Below are 23,036 nucleotides of genomic sequence, written 5' to 3'. Positions count from 1 at the left end.
TAGAGGCTCTGCCCCATCAGTTTGCCAAACCATGAGTATTTTCAATGCGAGTACCTTGCAACAGATGCAGATTCTACTTTAGAAGGCTGACAAAGAAAAAAACCCCAAACTTTTGTCACCTTGCTGGTGCAAGCCTACAGCAGGTTTCAGTCTATAGTCTTCTCAATTACTAGTTTGGACAGCTGTCCATCATGGACATCTCTCCATCAGGGACTAAAGAGCACTGAATGGGTGGGATATGCTTGTGTCTAGCTTATCGAGCCACTTCTGCCCACATGCTCTAAAGGCAATTTATTTTTCATGTTGTTACATTAGCAATGTGTTTTGATATGCAGATATTTTAAAATCAGTTGATTACATCGAAAGCCAGCCAAGAACCCGCTGGAAACACTGACTGCAATTTATAGATTTATCTCCATCATTTAGTCATTGATCTTAAAATCTCTTGGGCAACACTAGGCTATATGCCTGCTTCCTACGTCATATCCAGCACATGGACAAGAGAAGTCCAGCTGAACTAGCAGCTATTAAGGTTGTAGGTTAACAGAAACCACTAATAAAAAATTCAAAGGGAACAGAGCTCATCCAAGTCTGAAATCCCTCATGACCAGGAGATGGAGCATGCCCAATTTCTGTAAGGGCTGAGGGTGCGGGACAGAAGGCGAAAGACCCATTGGCTAAAGCACACTGAACTTCTGGTGGTTTACCAGACCACTGGTAAACACAGTGCTCAAGCCCTACAGAACCCACTAGGATGCAGTGAGGTTGCATCTCAGACACGGCACTTCAGCAGAACAGAGCTGTGATGAGAGGTTTGGAGAGAAGGAGGGGAGAAGTCTTACTGATTTTTTTGCCCAGGAACACATCTTGCTTGTGAGGAGCAGTACAGGAGCACGCACTGAGGCACATCGGCTCTGATGGTGACCAGCACCATTACCCCAGCAAGGGCAAGACTCATTTAGACAAGTCAGGGTCAAATCAGACCACTCCAAAGGGTGACACATTCAACTGCAGTAAAGAGACATCAGGAAGAGACCTCCACAGGAAAAGCAGCCACATTTTGAGAGATCTGGAATGAGGTGGGACTGCCAAGATGGGAGGCCAGTACAGGAAAATGCAATAGTCAAGGCATGAAAAATTGTTTTGACAGGTTTAGTGTGTGTATGTGTGTCAGCGTGGTTGTTTTGAATTAACTTGTTTTTCTAAAGAAGAAAGCAGTGATATGCACAAACAAAATAGCTTTCAATGAGCCAAAGATTATGGTATTCAAGCACTAGAGGTAGCAAAGAGAAGATGAAGATCAGCAGGTGGGTTTTAGGCAGAGTTTAGCTACAACAAAGTCAAGAAATGAACACAGCACAGGTAAGGGCAGAAATATCATAAGAGTTTAGACTGGAAAAACAGAACTTACCTCCTCTTCAGAGAGTTCAAATAAGCTAACAAGAGCATGGAAGATACAGAAGCAATGGGTAGATATATATCCATTTTTCATTATGCTCACAGATACTGCTAATTCAAGCTTGGGAACACTAGAATATGAGTATTATAAGAAAAGAGTAAAAAAAGCACAGGATGGGTGATCAAGGAGATACTATAAAAATGCAGCAGACTCCTATTGTACCATGGCACGACTCCTCTGTTCAGAGGTTTGCTTCTAACAAAAGTCCAGAAGCTTAATCAAAATGCAATAGCATAGAATAAAAGACACACAAAATGTAAAGTGCTTGATGAAGGCAGGGAATGCACCTGTATTTTGTCAGTGTTCTTGTTAGAGATGAAAGCCCAGCACCAGAGTAGCTTCTAGTGATGGAAAGTTAAGTTGGGTGGGGGAAGAAAATGAGTGTTTCCAAAAAAGAATTCTGTTCTTCTGTGCAAACAACTGCTCACCAAGCAGAGATACACAGGTTCATACATGTGCAGATCTGGGGGAGCTGGTAAGACCCCACCACAGCTTAGTACTCCCCTCAGGATGCATTAGCAGAGCTGAAGGAAACATGCCTTCCTCTACCCCCTGACTTCAAAGGAGGCAAGGAACAGGATTTCATCACTGTGTGCAGAAGATTAAATCTCAGTCTTGTTAACCTGAGGAAAGACTGAAGGAGGAGGAAAAGCTAATATTCCACCGGCTGAAAAAACTCCTGTGATCCCGTGCTGGTTAATTTTCTTCACAGTAGCTAGTATGGGGCTGTGTTTTGGATTTGTGCTGGGAACAGTGTTGATAACACAGGGATGTTTTCGTTACTGCTGAGCAGTGCTTACACAGAGTCAAGGCCTCTTCTGCTTCTCACCCCACCAGCGAGTAGGCTGGGGGTGCACAAGGAGCTGGGAGGGGACACAGCTGGGACAGCTGACCCCAAGTGACCAAAGGGCTATTCCATACCATATGGCGTCATGCTCAGCAATAAAACTGGGGGGAAGGAAAAGGAAGGGGGCGACCTTTGGAGCGATGGCGTTTGTCTTCCCAAGTAACCATTACACGTGATGGAGCCCTGCTTGCCTGGAGATGGCTGAACACCTGCCTGCCCATGGGAAGGAGTGAATGAATTCTTTGCTTTGCTTGTGTGTGCAGCTTTTGCTTTCCCTATTAAATATCTTTATCTCAACCCATGAGTTTTCTCCCTTTTACCCTTCCGATTCTCTCCCCATTCTCTCCCCATGCCACCAGGGGGGACTGGGTGAGCGGCTGTGTGGGGCTTAGTTGCCAGCTGGGGTTAAACCACAACAGATCCCCATTTCTTAACTAGTTAAAAAAAAAACCAAAAACAAACAAAAAAACCACCCACCCCAAACCTCTCAATTCATTCCAAACATCTATTTCTGAGGTGACAGAGTAGTTTTGGCTTTCATTGTATGACAGACCGACATATGCCAGACTGTTTTAACCTGTCATACATGGTATAATCAAACATTTCCTCTTTGTTCAAGCTTTTTATGCAGCTGATGATTTAATGCAGTGGTAAAGTTGAAGCGGAAATAAACTCTAGTTGTTATATTTATGGGATTTTTAAAGCTAGCTAGTTAAGATAGCATAATTCTGTTACTTATTCATTATATAAAATGAATTCACCTTTCCTGCAAACGCAGAATTTATTTGTTTTGCCATTGTCTTTTTCATCCTTCTTCCTTCAGTTACTTTCAGGGTAGTTAAAATATTAAGACTGTAAGCTTAAACTACATACTGACACATACACTTACAATTATCCTTAACATGCTGCTTCCCTATATAGGCTGTCAAAGAAATTTTGCTGTTTTGAGTTTCTCAGCTTTAGTTGTTGCAAAAGAATATAACTGTTTTGCAAGCACAGGTTTGTGTGCAATCACACTGAACTAGAAGCAGTCAGCTCTCCCACTCAGCTCATTTCCCAAAGTAAATCAACACTTTACTTAAGGAAGCTGTTGTAGTAAATGACTGTTTGTCTCAGCCTGCAGCACTCCTCCCCTTGATATCAAGCAGACTTTATACACCTTTACCATTTCAGGCAGCGTAAGTGGGATATAGCACTCCTTTGAAAGTCTTTTTGATGGAATTCACATATATCAAAGCCAGAGCTATGCCTTTACAATTTGACAGCTGTACTTTTGTTGCTGATTTGAGAAATCAGTGAAGAGCAACTCACATCATAAAGGATGAAACAGGTAAAACATTTGGTACAAACAGTTAAAACAGGATTTCACAAGAATTTGTTTGGAGTAGAAGCCAACTGGAAGAAGACACAAGAATCCACAAACTATTGAGAGAAGAACCACCGCAAAAACGATGGAGTGGACTCATCTGCCACTCCGTGTAAACTAGGTGGATGCAGAAGAGATGAGTTTCTACCAATATAAACACATGCTACCCATTATATGCCTTCTTCTTGTTTTACACTGCTTACTGTGCTTTGTATGCACTGATTTTGATTGTGCTAAAATAAAAACCACTGTTGTTTTATTTCTTTAAACCAACAAAACCATTGAAGTAAAAAAAAGTTACATATAATGAAATACAGTAAATAAATTCAGTAAATAAACTCACTAAAAAAAAAACCCTAACCCCCCAGACAATACTCCTTTAATAGATTTGGTACTTTCACCATTACTAAGTACAACCTTCCACAGTACCATATGCAATCCTAAATCTTAAGTGAAAAAACAAGCGTACAGTGTTCATTTCTATCAGGCAGAGAAGGGAGGGAGGGACAGAACAGAGCACACCAATAAAAATACCTAGTCTATATCAAACGTACCTCTCCATTAGGGAATTTAATAGAAAAAACCTACCACTTACAATTTAACACCAAGCTCTCTTCCTGGCAACCAGGATTACAGGTTTATGCTGAATACAATCTTATGTTCAAATACGGAGATAAGCAGCATTATCCCAAAACCCAACAGAATCCCAGCATTCTGTAACAGGAAGTACCCCCAGCGGCTACATCCATGATCACTGGCATCGTTGTGAAGCATTTCAGGCACCTGAACAAAGAAGAAAGTGTTAAATGCCTTCAAAATAGACAGCTACTTCAAACCCTGTTCTTCAACCATGAGGTAGCAGAGTCTTGCTCCTCTAGTCTTCTCTGTTGACTGCATTACTACTACTCCTTGAATTAGGTATGACTCAACATGAACAACATTATCACAGTCTACTTTCATATTTAGAGACAGAGAGAATCTGTAATGTTCTAATTACTGTTTTCATGACAATTATGCTGATGTCTTAAGCCAGCCATTTACTCAGGACATGATTATTTACCAACCGATTTAAATCAAGCCACACCAAGAGTTTTATTCTTAAGCTAGTTAAGCTTTCATGAAAATCCACCAAATACTTTGTACTTCTGTACAAACATACTTCTGAGGTACAGTATAGGTTTTAATACAATTCTGTCTTCATCTCAAGAAGCAGTAATGATTTAATGCAAAAGCCAAAGCACATTTGGTAGTGCCAACAGTATGCAACTTGCAGTCTTACTGGCTAGCTGCTATACTAGCCACCATCAGAAGCAAATTTTTTTACTCTACTTCTGCTGTTAAGTGTGCCTGTTTAACAACTAAGGCAGAAACAATCTCTGTTCCTACAGTAATCTAAATAAAAGCCATCTTCCACCTGAACATTTAACTGAGCACTTACATGGCGTACTCATCAGCACCTTCAAGCACAGAAAAAGTTGAGGGAGAAAAGCTTGAAGAATTTATTTTGGGATCAAAATATAATTAGCATTAATTCTTAAACTCTGTTATATAAAATTCAAGTAGGTCTAGCCACTTACCATATCCACAAGAGCCACATACATGAACAAGCCAGCAGTAAGTGCAAATATCCACATTGAAACATTGTCTGCATAATGTCCAATAAGAATTCCAGTCGCCATTCCAAGATAGGCCAGCATAGCTGACAAAGCATTATAGAGCACAGCTTGCTTGACAGTCATACCGGCTTTTAGAAGTACGGCAAAATCTCCTACAACAGGGAGAAAACAAAACAAAGTTTTCATCCTCAGGTAACTATTGCAGTATTCATGAGTTCTCTTCTTAGCAGATTACTAAGATATTTTTATGCTGTCGTCTGCCTTATTTTTTTTCCTTCATAAAATCAGAAATCACTGGGGGACAGAAAATTAAAAAGCACACGTGAAGAACAACACAGCAGTAAACAAGGTAAGTTTATAACCTTAAAGCCTCAGTATTTTTGGAAGAAGCAGCTTTTAGTGTAGTTTGCATTTAAACCAACACTGTAAAATACTGCAGTACCCGATATGCATGAGCGTTCTAAAGAAGTTTCTAAAATAAAATATTCCCACTTGATTGCATAAAGCAATGGTGATGATTCCATTTAGTATCCTGTAACTGCTCTTTGTACTTTAAGTCTAGCTGTTTCATAAATTTAGAAATAAGTTCTTTATTAAATTTCTGTAAATGAACCTTAATATATTTTTACTTGAAGGAATGATAGACTACCAGCCAGAAACAGGTTTTCCATAATTCAGAATATAATTTTTTTTGTTTAGATAAATTAGATCTAAAATGGAGTAAAATAATATAAGCTTATTATTCAGAAATAAAATGGATTCTATATAAAAACGTGACTTATCTCCAGTTAAAGTAAACAAAAGAAATCCTCAAAGCTGAGTTGAGTAATTTGTTACAACAGCTTTTCCCACGAGATATTGCAATTAAGATGAACTGGTGTATTATAAACATTGTTTAGCATTAACAACAGAATGATCCAATTTTATCCCCAGCTAACTTCAGCTAGTCCCATTTGTCAGTATTCCTATGAAACTTCATGTCCTCTGTTAAAGAAGGTATTTCTATCAAGTTTTCTGTGCTGATTAAAGAAGCATGATTTAAATTTTAAAATATTTTTCTTGCTTTCAAAACCAACAGAACATTTGAATCTAAAATCAGATTCATAACATGAATTTATTTTGTATATTTGTACTAACAACATTTAGCACATGTAATTAATACAAGTTCCATGATTCCTGTGGAATTAATATTAAGATGAACAATTTAGGAGCAATCCTCCCATGTCATAAAACCAAGTACGTTTTCTCCAGACTAATGTATAGCATTATTGTACAGACAAATACATCAAACCATTTAATAAATAGTTCGATGGTTTACAAGCTTTACAACTACTGTTTACAAGCTCCATTAAATGAAATTGAACGTTCTACTTTCTAGGGAATTATACCTTAAAGTGCAAGCAAACTGTTCTTTCCTTATTCTGTACACCAGGTATGACTGTGGCCATGACAGCTAGGAAAGAAATACCAGTTGCACATTCAAAATGATTCAACAATTGGAAAGATCAGCTTTGTTCCGAGTTAAACTAGGCAGCTACCTCCTGTTCTCATGAGCTGCCCTGCAAAAGGGCCAAATACTAAGCTTACAACATAAGACACATGCATTCCCATGAGAAATTATGGTCATGAATTTAAATCACTTGAACCTGAAAGACAAACTATTTCTAGGAAATATTTCTAAGTAGTTCCTAGTTTAATTTAGAGCTACAGCAGTTCTTTGCAAGACTTAATGAAAGAACAGCAAATGTTATGCAGAAAGGAGTTCGAGTAATTGTAACCTTCCTTTTAACAGCACAAACACAAGAATAAATTAAAGAGCGATGTGAGAAAAGCAAATTCTGACATGCATTCTCCTGCAATTTACAATTTATGTTGCTAAGGAGAATAAAAACTACAACTGAACTATACAGAACAAGTAACTGCAAGAGACACTGCGTTTTAAACAAAGTAGCTGAAATATTTATTTTTTTTAAAGGAAAATTAATTCCATTAAGAAATAAAACAGTCTTTAAATAAGTTAAAAGTATTCTTGAGTAGGCAATCTGATGCAGATGAAGTTTTCTGATCAAATTTTACTGTGCCACAGAATAAAATCACTTAAATTGTCCAAAGTGCACCTGTAAGTACCTATACCTGCAGCATATGGAAATATTGGGGTCTTACCTAGTTCATGAGGTAATTCATGGCAAAATACAGCCACTGAAGTGCTTAAACCACTAGATAACCCTTCAGTAAAGGCTGCTCCTATGAAAAGACAGGAAAAAAGAATAAAAACATTACTGCACATTCAGACATCAAGTGCAGAAGCATTGTTGCATATGCTTGCATCAGATGAGGACATACTAGTTTCACTCAAATTTTTCTTATGCTTGTGGAAGCATTTAAACTTTAACTGAACAGTTGTTGTTTATGATTCATAAGTTTCAAAATCAGAAGTAACACAGAATCCTCCAATTAGTTAAAGCAAACCAAATTTCACTATCTTATTTCAGAACTAAGCCCAATACCTCTCAACAACACAACCCTCCCAAAAAAATGCCATAAATGGAAATACTGTCAGAAAATACTTTTTTTTTTACAGATGCAAAGGGAAGAAGGCAGCTCAACTGCCTCAGAGTCAGGCACTGGAAAAAGGGAAGCCAATTCAACAGTAAGAGAGGCTATATAGTCACGTGAAATCAGCAGTGAAAGATTGTGAATTCTAGGCAGCTTGCAGGTAAGTGAACTATCATACTTTAAGTGGAGGAAAAAAAAACCCCAAAACCCCCTTAAACTAGTCCAATAGTTCTCATCTTTCTTGTTTTCTCCACTCCTTCTGTTGCTTGCTATTTTTATTTGACAGCAGCTCAGGAGGAAGCAGCACACAGCAGGGCTGAAGAGCTGAACCACAGCTCACACACAGCACAGGAGGTCCCCGGCTGCATGGAGAGCCTCACCGAGGGGTGCAGCAGTACCACGTCCAGCTTCCTCTTCAGCTGCTACCAGGAACATGCCAGCAAACAAGGTGCTGCCAATAAGCAGTCAAAGAGGCATGAGGCCATGTCGCAGTAGTTGGCACGCAAGGGACCCAGGAGTACTGCTCACAGAGAAAGAGCTACAATGGCGATGAGACTACAGGAGACAATCCCCTCCCTCCGCTGGGGTCGCCACCCCCGGTACTCCAGCAGCCTCTACCCAGATGTAACTCCTGAGGGTGGACACTGCTGTCCAGGTCTTCATCTGCAAGAAATGACTGATGCTCCTCCCTGCAGTGACAACAGCAGCAGCTCTACCTCTGGGATGCATGCTGGGGCACCCAGTGAAGGAGATGCAAGAAGTAGAGAGTAGACATCTTTGGATGAGGGATAATGAACAGGGCACTGAGAGGGTCTTCAGAAGAGGTTCTAGAGAGGCAAGAGCTCAAGCCCCTTCAGACTAAAGAGGAAGGCAGGACCAAAGCAGCACTGGAACAGAAAACATGAACTCCCAGAGGAGTAAAATTTGAAAATAGTGAAGCCTGGCAACAGGAAGAACCCTCTGTGCCCACTTGCAGCTGCCAATCTGAAGAACATGGTCATGACCCTGGCAGCAGTGAGAGGATAAATGAGTTCTGCCTGGCCCAGAATATTCGTTCAGCACATCAGATTAGGGCCAGCAATACAAAGAGAAAGGAAAGATTTTTAGTGATAGATTCCCTCCCATGCAGGATTCGGGGCAGAGGCAGACCAGCCGACCAGAGCTACTGCCCAGGGAAGTCTTGCCTGGAGCCTGCCTTAATGATGCTGTGGACACACCAAAGCTTGTTTGGCCTGTCATGGATAGATACAGACTGCCTAGAAAAGACAGAATACAAGTCACTTTTTTTTTTTTTTTGCCTATCTACATAAAGGAGTTCCTTGACTGCACAGAGCTCCAGCATAAAACTACGTATGAATGCAGTTCCTTGTGCCTACTGACTCTCTTAGTCAAGATCAGAGTAACACTAGGAACATAGTTACAAACCACCTAGCCAAGAAAAGGTGGTGGATAAGGCTAACCTACGAACAACCACACGAGACATCACCATTCACATGAGAGTTTTCAGCTGTGAAGGTAACAGCACTGGGCACACAATCCAGGATGTTCCTGAATTGTGTTGGCGATGGTTTCCCAATACAAATGATAGAAGAGCCAGCCAGGATTAGAGTTCTACTTGACCCGCTGCTCACAAATGAGGAAGAACTGATAGCAAATACAGAAAAAAAAAGGCATCTTGAGCTCCAGTGAGCATGAGGTAACTGAGTTCAGGATACAGAAGGAAGCTGGGAAAGGAAGAAACAAAATTAGGACTCTAGATTTTAATGAAGCAGACTTTGACTTATTTAAGGAATTGCAGGATAGAATACCCTAGGAATCAGTCAAAGGGGAAAAAGTGCCCACAAGAGGTGGCTGATTTGTAAAGCATGCTTAACAGAGTGCACAAATGAACTACGCTGTTTGTCCAGGAACACTAGGACTTCCAACAGAAGACATGCCCAGCTAAGCAGAGTGTATCTTAATGAATGAAGACTCAAAAAAGGAAGCATACAAGAAATAGAAACAGAAGATTGGCAACAAGGAAGATAAAAGCAGTGGGACAAAAAGGAGGAAGACCACAGCTCCTCCTTTGGAGCTAAGACTAAGACGACACCAAGGATAACAAGAAACAATTCTACATGAATGCTAGCTGAGAAACAAAGTTCAGGAAAAATTTGGGTCTGTTGATGGATGGAGAAGGGAACCAAACGGTAGACATAAAAAGAGGCTGAAGCACCAGCACCGCCTTCATCTCAGTCTTCATAGACAAAGCCAGATGCCAGCACCAGATCCCAGAAAGGGACAGTGAACAGTAGAGAAGCAACAGTTTAGAGATACTTAGAAAAAACTGGAAATGCCCAGATGCATCCCAGGATGGAACTCACCCAAAGGTGCTGACAGAGTTGACTGATGTGACTGCAAGGCAGCAGTCTATTGTCTATGGAAAGCCATACATGGCTATAGAAGGCCCCAGTGGAACTCTGGGAAAAGGATAACATTATTCCTATCTCTAAGAAAGGCAAAGAACAGGACTCAGGGAACAGTCAGCCTCACTTCAGTTCCTGGAAAGATCATGTTGAATATCCTTTTCAAATCCCTCTCCAAATGCTTGACCCAGATTGAGGAAATAACTGACTATAGAGACGGCGACTGCAGTGAATATAACAGAACTTGACTTTAGTAGGATTTCTGATACTATCTCCTACAGCAGTCTCATCTGGGAGCAGAGGAAATATGGGCTTGATAGTCAGATGATTGCACACTGGCTGGACTGCTGGGCTAACAGGGCTTGATGGCTGGCTAGTAACAAGTAGAGTTTACCAGGACAAATACTACAACCCATTTTCTTCAATATCTTCACTAACGATCTGGATGAAACAGGCTGCACCATCAGCATATTTGAAGATGACACTATGTTGAGGGGCAGGGGGGAGAAAGTAAGGGCTGAGTCAACACATCAAGCACTAGAGCTCTAGACAAGAAAGACCATGGTAAACTTGAAGACTAGGCCAGAGATCTTATGAAGTTCAAAGAGGAAAAGTGAGAAGTTCTGCATGTGGAGCAGAATAACCTCATGCACTAGTACAAGGCAGGAACTGACTGGCTGAAACAGCAGCCTTCCTGAAAAGGACATGAGGATTATGATGGACAACAAGTTGAATATAAGCCAACAGTGTGCTCTCATTGCAAGTACAGTGAGCCACAAACTGCGTAGTCTTAGGAGAAGCAAGGCCAGCAGACTAAGTTCTTATCCCCCTCTGCTAAGCACTGGTGAGGCTGCTCCTGGGATTCTCTATCCACTTTGGGCTGTCCCAGGTCAAAGTGGATATGAATACTGTCCAACAGAGGCTGACAAGATGATTACAGGTCTACAGCAGAAGGCCTAAAAGCTTGAGGAAGCTAGGTATATTTAACCTCCCTCTCTGCCAGACTAAGGAGTGGTCTAACAGCAGCTTAAAAGTACCTTTAGTGCAGTCACAAATATGAAGGAGTCTAACTCTTCAAAGTAGTGACAGGTGACACAACAGGGGGAGAGGCTGCAAATCACAATTTGAGCTTTGGACTGGACATAATAAAACTTTCCTTATTAAGGGACAGTAATGCAACACTAGAAGAGGTCAGCCACAGACATGGTGGAATCTCCCCATCTGCAGAGGTTTTCAAGGCTTGGCTGTGCAAAGCCATGACTGACCCAATCAAGTGTTCCCAAGAGCTGTTTCAAGCAGAGGGTTCGACTACATGACCTCTAGAGGCAATTCATTTCTATGACTATTTGTGAAGTGCAATTCAGAGATGCACAGGGTGCAAGACAAAAGCTATTTTGACTTGAGCCCTCAGCCAGAGTGCTTTCCACTGCACTCTAAAACATTCAGTCATAGGAGTCTACACAGTAATTAACAGGTAAGTGACAGGAGTTACTGCTACTTGACAAGCAAAAGAGGTTATTAGTGAACACTATCAATCTTTTCTAGGTATTGGTCTGTTTCCCCCACCTCCAAACATTGGTTTATAGTTTTGGAGTCAGATTTTGAGAGACAAACAGGATAGCTACAGTTATCTCCTACTGAGATAGGAGAATTCATCAGCATTCAATTGAGCTTCAGTTTCTGAGGAGACTAGATAAATAGAGAAAGGCAGAAGGTAATTACCTTCTCCCATGCATACATCCTCAATAATCTACAAGTTTCTCCATATTTCTGTCTCTATACAATGTTTTCCCAGTCTTATCACTTATTAGAGGCACCCTAAAAATACAAGAATCCAGCTTAATCACACATGGTAAATCTAATTTTGGGACCACAAAGGCAAGCCAAACAAAACCTGCCTGCTTTGCAAAGTACCTAAGTGGCTGATATGACTGTATACTGTACAGATACATCGCAACCAAAGTACAAGCTTAAATAACAGGAATATCTATTTTTATTTCTCACTGCTAAAAAGATGTCTTGAAACATTAACAAATTGAAGACTACATTAATATATCTGGTATTATCCCCTCTCGAGAAGCTGATTGAATAGTGTCATGATATCTTAAAATATACTTTTAAGACATCACTTCTCATCACTTCTCTCAGAAAAGAGCTAAAGAAAAAATACATATGCAAGATTAGTGTAAAAACAGTGTTCTGCATTTTAGTTTAGTTGATGCTACACAGAAAAGTTCAAGTCACAGAAGATAATTTTGTACAAATTAGTCGGATGCAACTGTTCCATGCTTTAATAGAAAAATAAGCACTTTTAAATCTTATTCCTACATAATTAGCACAACAGATTTGAGGAAAAAAGTAACTGATGGAAGTTATTCATAACAAATCACATGAAGTAAATTAATTCAATTGAAGGGTTACTCTGGCTAAAGCTATCTTCACAGAAGCATTCAAATCTTCATTTAAATACAGGTAAAATACTATACAAGTAGTATTGGCATTTTCACAAGATCATCAAATCAATGTTTTTCCATAATACTTTTGAGCACATCCAGAACTGAAGGAAACCCACATTTCCATTAGCCTGAACAAGCTACACAGCAGGACTTCTAAAAGCTATTACTCTCACTTGTTCAATAAGCCTTTATTAACCTTCCTCATACTTTTCCCTTCATAACTATAGTCATAGCTCCTTCCCAAATCTCCCTAATGCTAAGAGGTAATTGATTCTGCATGTCATTTGTATGCAAATCCTCCTCTTTCTACCACATTTCACTACTGATCTGCTCAGAAATTTACATTCCATGCTTCAACTTTCATCAAAAATGAGATTAAATCAGAATGTCTCTTTTCACATTATACTTTCAATTGACTGAATCTGAACAACTGCGAATACTGCTGTGAGAAAATAGTTATTATTGGGTTTTCTCCTCAGACAAGAATGAACTTGTTTCTACAATAAAATTTACAGACTGATACTGCTGAACTGACCCCAGTACACTACACAAGCTGGAAATGAATCCAATACCTGTAAAGATTAGTCTTCAATACTAATGTCAAGATTACAAAAGACTAGCATAAGAACTGAAGATTACTGATTTGACTTCACTTTCTATAACTTAAAGTTTTTAAATTTAAGACACCTGTAGTCTAGCTCTCCTTCTAGAAAAAATTAGTTCCCAAACCTGACCTACCAGCCAGAAGTCCAAAACGTAATATTCCGTCTGTTATTTTTGTGATAAAGAAATATTTTCACTGAAGCATTGCCAAAAAAGACTGAACAACTACAACATGTAAAGGAAAAATAGGGACATGAACAAAAAAGGAACAAAAAGATGTATGTTCTGTTTACATGTAAAATAACTGTTTATACTGGTTTAAATTTAAAAAAAACAAACAAATGGACTATTATGCTCAACTTTAAGAACAAGATTTTGAGTAGAGTATGACTTGTGTTTAAGAAGATAAAAATTTTTTAAATACTTTTCCCAGAAGAGAGACTGAGCCTGTTTTGAGATAGAGTACAGCACACTGAGCATCTACTTATGCTACACTCCTTTAATTGATATAGACACTCTTAATCCAAAAATCTGCATAAAGGCAACATATAGTGACCTTATTGGTATCTTCTCCATGAATCATATTTCTGACAGGTAATAGCTAACTAACATCCTACTAATTAATGTCCTACTTACACGTTCCTAGGATACAAAAAGCAGCACAGACCTTCCCTGGAAGGTTAGTACAAGCACTAGGAAGAACTGCAATGATGCTCTCTTTAGTGGATGGTAAGATCTGAGGATCTGGATGTGACAGGACTGCTATCCAAAAGTGTAAAAGCGTCTTAGAGAACACAATGCCTTAGACCAAATTCATTTTACAGTGAAAATGAATGCATGCCTACCTCCCACAGCACAAAAAACACACATATATATTGCCTAATCCATTTGCGTAATGTTCAGGCTAAGGCAGATTGAAACCAGGGTCCTATCTCCCTACTCACCAGTGCTCTGGGGAAACTTACACCTGATGTGTAACCAGGGCCCACTATAGGCAAAGCCAGATGCGCAAAGTATAGAACCTGACCTTGCTGTGTAACGAGCGAAGATGGAAAAGAAAAAGAAATAAAGAAGTCAATGATACTAGTGGCCTGACTGAAGTGGAAAAACCACAGTTACTGTATATGTGACCAAAAAGACATGCTTGTTTTAAAAAACAAAAAAAATTAAAAAAAAAAAATTGCTGGCACTTGCAGGCATTGAAATACAAACTCAGTCCTAAGTCCTAAATACTGTTTTATATGCCTAGCTTTAGTTTTGAAAAATGTTAGCTTTAACTTTGCTAAAAGTAGGAAATAAAGCAAAGTTTATAGATTTCCTAAAGAAACATAGCTGTAAGCACATAATTTCCATTTCATTTGTCACTGATCTCCAGGTTGTTAAACTGGAGATTTTTCTTACTCATTCAGAGCTGCTATCAGATAAAAGTTGAGGCTCCAAAGATCCACCGCTAATTAGTTACGTTCCTAATAAAAGATAAGTGACAGCAATAAGACTTTGCTGTCCTTACATACAACAAAGCTGCAGTGTCCAAGCTAACACTTACCAATTGCTAGGCCATCGCTAAAATTGTGTAGTCCATCTCCCATAATCACCATCCATGCCAGAGTTGCTATCCCCGCATCCTTCAGTTCTTCACGTGAGTAGCGCTGACTGTGACTGTGGGGATGATGGTTCTGATGATGATGGTGATGCAGAATATGATGGTAGTCATGGTGATGATGACTAAGATGATCTGTCTGTCCTAGAGTATCATGTAAGTGAGAATGACATTTGTTTCTACAGCCCCTGGACACATATTCATTGTCAACCTCCTCTTGCTGAGAATGAGCTATCATCACTTCTTCTTCTTCTTGTACAGTTGGCTGCTGAGAAATGAAGGGCGATGGATCTTGAGAGTCTGTCCCTAGATAGCCCTCATGCCCTGTTACAAAAACCCAGAGTATAATATTATACATTTTTAAAATCACCTAGGAAGCAATGATACAATAAAAAAGTTGAAGAAGTGATGCAGTAAAGAAGAAACTACTAAGTCTAGAAGTTAAGACTGATATCCCAGCTTCTTGTACCAGAAGTTTTTTTTCCCCAAGGGTTTCCACAACTTATTTTTCTTAAATCAGATTTCTGAGATAATTCCCAATAGTTCAAAGTAAGAAAAACTTTTAGTTTCTGTCCCCTACTACTGAAGCAGCCCCTACATTATGGCCACAAATGCCTCTCCTAAAAGGTAAAAAAGCATGAAGGCTATTAGTTCAATTGCTTCAGAAAGACTGAGTGTCTGGAAAACATATGCCATTTATTCATCTTCGGGCTGAAGAATAAGAATGCAGAAGAGGATTACATTATAGATAATTTTGGAAACTTCTGTATTTCATATAAATACAGGAGCTTAAGTTTGAATGCCTGAAAAATAAACACTCAAAAATAGTCATCAACACAGACCATGAAACGTCCTCATAAAAACATTAGTGGCACACTAAGTTTAGTTATTTTAACTAACTCCTAAAACTTGCTAAGTACTTCCCCTGCAATTAAATGAACAAATACACTTGTTTTTTTCTGCATTACCAAAGAACTCTTTCATTAGTTATAAAATTATTCTGAAAAACTGAATGCCTCTTAACTACAACAGCTAACAAGTATCTAGTGAGGTGTGTTTTGGCTTACAGCATGATCTTGGGGACACGTAATTATTTGCAGTCCAAATACTTCAAGTAACCTCTAGGATTTTAGATTATCAACCTTACAAATAAATACTCAAACTAACAAAATCCAGACTTAAGATATACAGAAATCTAAATAATGGATCACGCATATAACATCTAACAGTGTAAAAGAAAAGTGTAGAAGCCAGTAAGTACAACTGTATTTGCAACAGGCATAGCCAGAAGAGCTTCACAGACTGACTTGAACTTCTGCTGTTAAATCCAGAATTAAAAGGCTTAAGGTTTCAAAAATGTGAATTCACTACTTCCAACCTATCAATCCTTTTTAAAAAGGAAAACAGCAAATAGAGCTAGTCCTCTACATAACAATGCACAAACAGTTCTTGTTTTGAAAAGCATTCAAGTAGGTAGTGATCCAACCTACAGTAAGCACCAGATCTATGAGCTGCCATCAATCAGGTGTTTTTTAAACAGCGCTGCTACAAAATAACAACTGTGCAATATTACTGAGACTTACGATCATCTGTATCTAACTTTTCTTCATTCGCTGAAAACTTCTTACTTTCTCCATCATCTTCATTTTTTTTCTTATTCCAAAAGAAAACACTGTAGTTACGAATATTTTACTTATTTTTCAGGATATACATGAGCAACATTATATTCACAACATTTATGCAGCCTGCACAGAAAGAGGACAACATGGAAGCCATATAAAGAGTGCAGAAGAAGAACATGAGAAACTCAGCTACGTACAGTAAGACCAGGTTCCTCAGGCTCCATAGGAAAAAAAACAAACCAACCAACCAACCCACATGCATAAATACCCCACATTTTTGCATGAGGAATAAGCAGAGGGGTTAATCTGAGAAGCAAAACACATCAAATACCGAGTAAAAGTTATTCCACCAATTCCTTTCCCTTGTAATGTCAGTATGTTTTTTCTAGCGTACTGAAGGAAAACCGAGTAAAATCTCTAATCATTGCTCACTAATGTCTGTATCACACGAATTTATGATTGGTGACTCAGTATCTAGAGGGGCGTAATTAGTCTAACAGGAAACGTATTCCCAGTAGCTGAGAGAAGGACACAGAAAATACTTGCTTTGCTTGGAACTCTTCGTGTCCTCTCTTGGCAAATAAATTTAAACTAGAGATAGGGAAAGCAATCCTGTCGCTCACAGTTAGTTTAACTTCAATATAAACCACACCAACACAACCTCCCATGACCAAAGTCAAAGAGCTTACATGGCATCTGCTCTGAGACTGCTGCCTTAATGACCAATTTAACAATAAAACTAGCAGAGATTATCAGTCCTTGTGACAGCCTAGAAATTAGCTATTTTTACACTAAGTAATTAGTAGTTTACTAACTTTCTTCAAGCAAAGCTTAAGATATTGCCAGCTTTTACTGTATCTTTTTTACTGAGTCAACTTTTACATCATTGTTTATTCCTGGCTACACTAGTCTTTAAAGAACTCAGTTACCAATAAATGTTGGTAACTTGCCAATTATGACCTGCCAAAATTCAGTTATTTACCTTCCACATAAAAAACACCTTAGTAATCTGAAAGCTGTATTGCTCTTCTTTTGGGGGGGGGGGGGGGGGAAGCAGGGAAAGAAACAGAGGGCTTGACAGACTGTATTTCCAAATGGAACGCTATCTACTGAAGTCACTTTCTACAGTATAGTTGGATGCTTATTTATGTGAGCACTTACTGCCACCCTTACCCGTTTTGTGCAAGTGCCTCCCTCAACAGGAGTACAATAACTGTATGAAGCCATCTTATTTCATCCAGTATGAGAATTAAAATAATAATAATAAAAACAGTAATCTAATTGCCTTGAGATGTCAGAAGGATGTCAATGATGAACAGCAACTTCTTAAATCACTCTTAAAACAAAGGGTGCAATTGGATGTTTGCTTATTAAACAATTCACTGTGGTGTCAAGCCTGTACTGTATGTCTGGTTAAGGAAATAGCTCAGAGCTCTTCCATAACAGGACCACACAAAAAAGTTATCATGTAGTTTAAAAGTATACATGTCACTAATATAAATGAAATTATAACACTAATTAAGTCAGCGATCACTATTAAATCCAGACAGATATATGATACTCATAGAAGTTTTTTGTGTATTCAGAAGTGATCATGCAATACAATATAGTTTCAAAATAATAGTTTCTTTACCTTTTTCTTCTTGTCTTTAAACTGCTTTATTAAAGTAATCAAATGCTCCACTAGAAACATGAAATACAATCCTCCAAGTGCTGTAAGTCCCTTCCATGTAGAATCCAGGTAAGCGCTCTCCTCTATACTTTGAAAAACAAGATGTTTGAACGTAGAGCCTTTGTTTTGTTCAAGCAGAGGTTTTTCGTGGTGATGGTGATGGTTTCCATGAGACTAAGGGGAGAACCAAATGAGGAAAGTAATTATATTCAAAAGAACCAATAACATAAGAAACATAGAAAGTATTGTTCACATTCCATTCCTCAAGTCTGGAGTCCAGACTTGACAGTTTTCATGGGGTAAATGCTCTGGATACAAACTCAAACAATCACAAAGAAATCTGTTGATAGGAAGAAACATTGCAAGGACTGAGAGTGGGCCTGGTATTCACCCCCTCACTGAAGCTACATGCATACTGCTCAATACAAGATGTACAACTGCCCCCACAAAAACTCCTGACACCATCAAGGAAACCGCATTTTAAGTAGTAGTCACAGCCAGCACGCCAACTACCTTCCCATCTAAGACAGCTCATAGACATCAGACACCTTTTTCTACAAGGAATTTAGCAGTAATTTCCTTCTTTAAAGGAAGTCTGACATTCTTCCCCTCCTCACTGGCTACTGATATGCTCAGAATCAAAAAACTTCTGGGACACCTCACTCACACATGTTTAGATTTACATAACCTCACACAGCAAATGCAAAATTAACTGAAAGGAAAAAGAAGAACCCGATGCATTATAGGCAGGGCTCAGAAACCACCACAGGATCTGCAGTCCTTTTTATCCATCTTATCTGACAGCTGGAACAAGTTACATGGGGGGGGGGGGGCACGTGGGGAGCAGGACAGGGGGAATGTCTAAGAGCTTCAAGAAAGGTAGAAATTTAGCAATCATATTCTAATTTCATTGCCCATATTACATAACAGCAACATGTAACTCCAAAGTCTATCAAGTAATGTTTTCCCAGGACTTCAGAAATGCTTGATTCTGATCAAAAAATTACAACGGATAAGCAAATCAACATAAGTGGCTGATAACAGAAAATAGTGGATTATCTATTCCACATTTAAAGTGTATACTGAGCAATTTCCGCTATCTCTAAAGTTCATTAAACTGGAAAAAGAAAATAAAGAGCAGCATTGCAATAAGTGACTAAAACCATTTATGCAAAATTCTTGCACGCAAGGGTCAAGGAGTGATTTGGCAGCATATATGACTAAGAACAGGAAATAGATTGAAGGATAATGGTGTGAAGTTCTTACAGTGTAAGAACCGTGAAATAATATAAACAGTTCCAAATGGGAAACCTTTCCATCAAATAATCTACCTTACAAGGTTGAGAAATGACTCGCCAAATAGGTATTAATTAATAGGGATTAAAATTATCACTAAGAAGTACAGACAGGTGTCAAATTCTCTGCTTTGGGATAATGAATGAAACAGTAATTAATACTTACATGTGGAAGGAGATGTAAGAAAGCATCGCCACTCAAAGTCCCCACAGCCAATGCCACAAGAAAACTTAGAAGAAATTTGAAAAATACGCGATTCATCAGCGGCACCAATATAACACCCAACAAGGAAAGAAAACTGATGACGGAGATGGATATAAAGCCACCAATCCAAGCTGGTAAAAAAAAAAAAGAAAAAACTTACAGGAATAAATAACACCTGTATGAGATTTTGTTTCCTTAACATTCCTGTTATCAAACACTCCCGATCATTTGATTAATCGGATGTTAACGAATGGTACGCCACAAAGATTTCTCTCTAGACATGGTCAAGTGCCAAAAGAAAATTACAAACTTCTTTCAACTTTGAAATATGTTTCTCAAGTTTATAACCAACATAAATGGGTTTCCAGTAATCTTTTATTCCATGTTAAAAAAACAACCTACCTATTTGCAGAGAGTAACTTTTTGGAGGAGTTTCAGCTTTTTCACTAGTTGCATGGACTATGCAGTATTTGCCATCGATCTGATTAATAAGAGCCGGACAGAGGTAACTAAATTCTGTAGCAGTCAACAATACTTGAGTACCTATTCCATGGGACTGCATCAGTTTTGACGCACTGGAGCACTATGGAAGGACAGACACATGTCAAAGATTAACCAGAACCAAAATACCATGATATATCTCAAGAGGACTGCACATCCCATTTTAATTGAAATGCAGTGGCACCACATGAAAACAGCCATATCAACAGTAGTTAAAAACTGGTAATAAACCATTTTAGTAAGAACTGTACCTCCACCCTGCTTCTGGCCCAGAAAGCTCATTTGTGAGTCCTAGTAGAGGATTATAACTCATTTTCAGCACAAGGGGGTCCAATGCTTTGCTGTGCAAATAGAAAAAGCCTAACACTTTTTGTTCAGTTTTAGAGGCCATATAAGGAAGTAGTAAGGAGGTTAAATACCTTTTTATAGAAGTGATTACTATGGAAAGTCTTGTATAGAACATGGTCTGCATATGCTTCCTCCAGTGAAGAGTTCCCCACTGTACGTACAACCTACAGTCTCACTGGGTTTAAATAACAGTAGTACTTCTGCTCCCACTGTGCAGAACACAGTAACAACTTGTGAATTCAGCACCTACGATCATATGCTACACAACACCCACTCCAAATTACCTGGCATGGCTGCATACATTAACACCCCAGAGAGACACTTGCCTTTTAAAGCCTTTAAGGGAGAAGGATCTGATTGTGCAAGAAAACTGTCTACAACACAACTACAGACTTTATCAGCACTAATTTTTACTATTTTAAAGTAACAGATAACATTTTGCAGCAATCTTTTTTACAGTTGGTCTCTACATACAATCTTAAAGAAGATGGGGAGGAAGGGGGTTGAAAGAAGAAGGTGCCAGTTACTTCCCTGCAGTTCTACACTATATGCCATAGGATTATCTAACATTTGTGAGGCAGCTTTGATAAGAATGACAGTATTTTAACTAGATTTCTTTTTACTTTCACCACATTATTAGGAAAACAAGACAGAGTCTGGCTTTAAGGCAGAACAGCAAGTTTTAAATTTGAAGTGTTTTTCATTTTTAGTAATATTTAAAAATAATACATAAATAATAAATATATAAAACCAAGTGTATGCTTATATTTAACATAAGTACATACTTCTTCTTAGGAAAGATTAAAAAAACTAAAAATAACTAGATTGCATATATATTTTCCTCTGAGCTTGTGAACATAATACAACATTCCTTCAACACGTTAAGTTTCAAGGAAAGTTGTTTGTGTGTTTTGCTACGAGTACTGTTACACCACAAAGCTTGTACCCAGTTAAATGATAAGCACCTGACAAATAACAACATTCCTGGTGGATCTGGATTCCCAAGAATACACCAGACTCAGTCTCACCTCTTGGGTATTTTGGTTTTTCAGTTTAGAATACAGGTAACTTCCTCCTTCCGATCCCTTCGCAGAAGTATGAGATCCATTTGCTTTGCTGTTAGCAAGCCAGCTTGCATTGCTGCCACCTGTGACATTAACGGCATTAGAGCTGGTCAGACCTAAACGAGCAACCGGCTTGACTTCTCCAGGTTGCACATTCTGTAATTCTGAGTGGCCATCTGTGGGAGCAGCAATGATAGATGCCGTTATTTCATTAACAGTGTTCTTGCTGCGTACAAAGTTCTGCCGATGTTCTACATTCTCTACTTTATGAGGTTCCTTTGAGTGACTGTTCCTGTGGTCTTTGTTAGCATCAGATTCATGGTTTGGACAAACAGTCTTCTCGGAGTTTTTACTCAACGAAACATGATTATGATGAAGGTGATGATCGTGGTCGTGATCATGGTCTATTTTAATCCTTTTCATTTTATCTATACCTATGTTCTGGAGCAGTTTTCTAAACCCTTCAATTGACAGAGAGTTGTTTTCTCCATAACGATGAAACAGTTCTTGAAGGTGAAACTTCTGTATTAAACCTGCCAAGTCAACATTAACACCAGCTGCCTTTTCTGGAAAAGTTCTCTCTGATGTATGCACAACAGTAGCCGTCTCCACTCCATGATGATAACTTTCACACAGTAGTATGGAAAACGATACAAGGAAAGTGACCGATACTGTATTCTCCATTGCAGCTTCTTTTTAGCAGTAAAAAAAAAAAAATCTAGAAAAAGAACAAAATTCTAACAGTTTACATAAAACTGATCACACCTTCCTCTGTATAGATGTTCATAATTTGCTTAAACAAAAGAAACCGACAACAAACCCTGCTCAAAGTATCAGAGCAGTAAGAGAAGAGCCGTTTACATTTCTTACGCATTCAGCATTTTTCCCAGATAGGTGGCCTCAGGCAGCAGGAGATGAAGCTGCATACCACAGTGAGGTCACTGGCCGTAAACACCCCCCAGGTGCAAGCTTACCTTTGTTTAGGTTGGCCCGAGCCAGTTTTCTAACACAAGGTAAACAATGAGAGCATCCTCAAGGGTGCACCAACTGAGCTCTAGGTTAGGCTTTTCTTGTGCTTAAAAGAAGCCTTATAATTTCACTCTTAGCAAGGAATAAGTAGTACAAGTTATATGTTCCCGCCTAAAAATCAAAATTCCCAACCTTCCATCACTGGATTTCCCAGAGCTCTTGGCAAGGCAGCAGTGTGAGTTTGCAGCGCTCCACAAAAAGTATTTTTTTTTTATGCTGTCACGTTCTGTCTGTGTTTTAACACTGCCATCATACGGTTCCTTTCGCTAGGCAGGCACCCCGCTGCTGTGGACCAAATGTTCACAAGCGTGAGCGTTTCTGTGTTTAATTCCGTAAGTGCTCTAGCAAGGCTATGAATTAACTGATATTTGGGCTGCGTGCAGGCCTATGTC

General features: G+C 38.9%; 1 protein-coding gene across 2 annotated transcripts in view; it reads right to left on the bottom strand.

The window, feature by feature from the left end:
• Window positions 1-3,911: 3,911 nt before the first annotated feature.
• Window positions 3,912-23,036, bottom strand: part of SLC39A6 (solute carrier family 39 member 6) — a 19,747-nt gene continuing 622 nt past the window's right edge. The window contains exons 2-11 of one of the 2 annotated variants that reach the window (XM_072852932.1): window positions 22,777-22,929; window positions 21,580-22,333; window positions 20,105-20,285; window positions 19,664-19,833; window positions 18,164-18,376; window positions 16,492-16,561; window positions 14,855-15,232; window positions 7,452-7,532; window positions 5,250-5,440; window positions 3,912-4,455 (exon numbers count right to left, since the gene is read on the bottom strand). In XM_072852932.1, coding sequence (XP_072709033.1) covers window positions 4,303-4,455; window positions 5,250-5,440; window positions 7,452-7,532; window positions 14,855-15,232; window positions 16,492-16,561; window positions 18,164-18,376; window positions 19,664-19,833; window positions 20,105-20,285; window positions 21,580-22,299 — 2,157 coding nt within the window. In that variant the 5' untranslated portion in view covers window positions 22,300-22,333; window positions 22,777-22,929 and the 3' untranslated portion in view covers window positions 3,912-4,302. The remainder of the gene's footprint in view (window positions 4,456-5,249; window positions 5,441-7,451; window positions 7,533-14,854; window positions 15,233-16,491; window positions 16,562-18,163; window positions 18,377-19,663; window positions 19,834-20,104; window positions 20,286-21,579; window positions 22,334-22,776; window positions 22,930-23,036) is intronic. The other variant, XM_072852931.1, reaches the window with a different exon arrangement.

The sequence above is a fragment of the Ciconia boyciana genome, chromosome 2 (genome assembly GCF_034638445.1).
Source record: "Ciconia boyciana chromosome 2, ASM3463844v1, whole genome shotgun sequence".
Classification (NCBI taxonomy): domain Eukaryota; kingdom Metazoa; phylum Chordata; class Aves; order Ciconiiformes; family Ciconiidae; genus Ciconia; species Ciconia boyciana.
The sequence above is the reverse complement of the archived record's forward strand: the minus strand, read 5'-3'. Positions and strand labels throughout refer to the sequence as shown.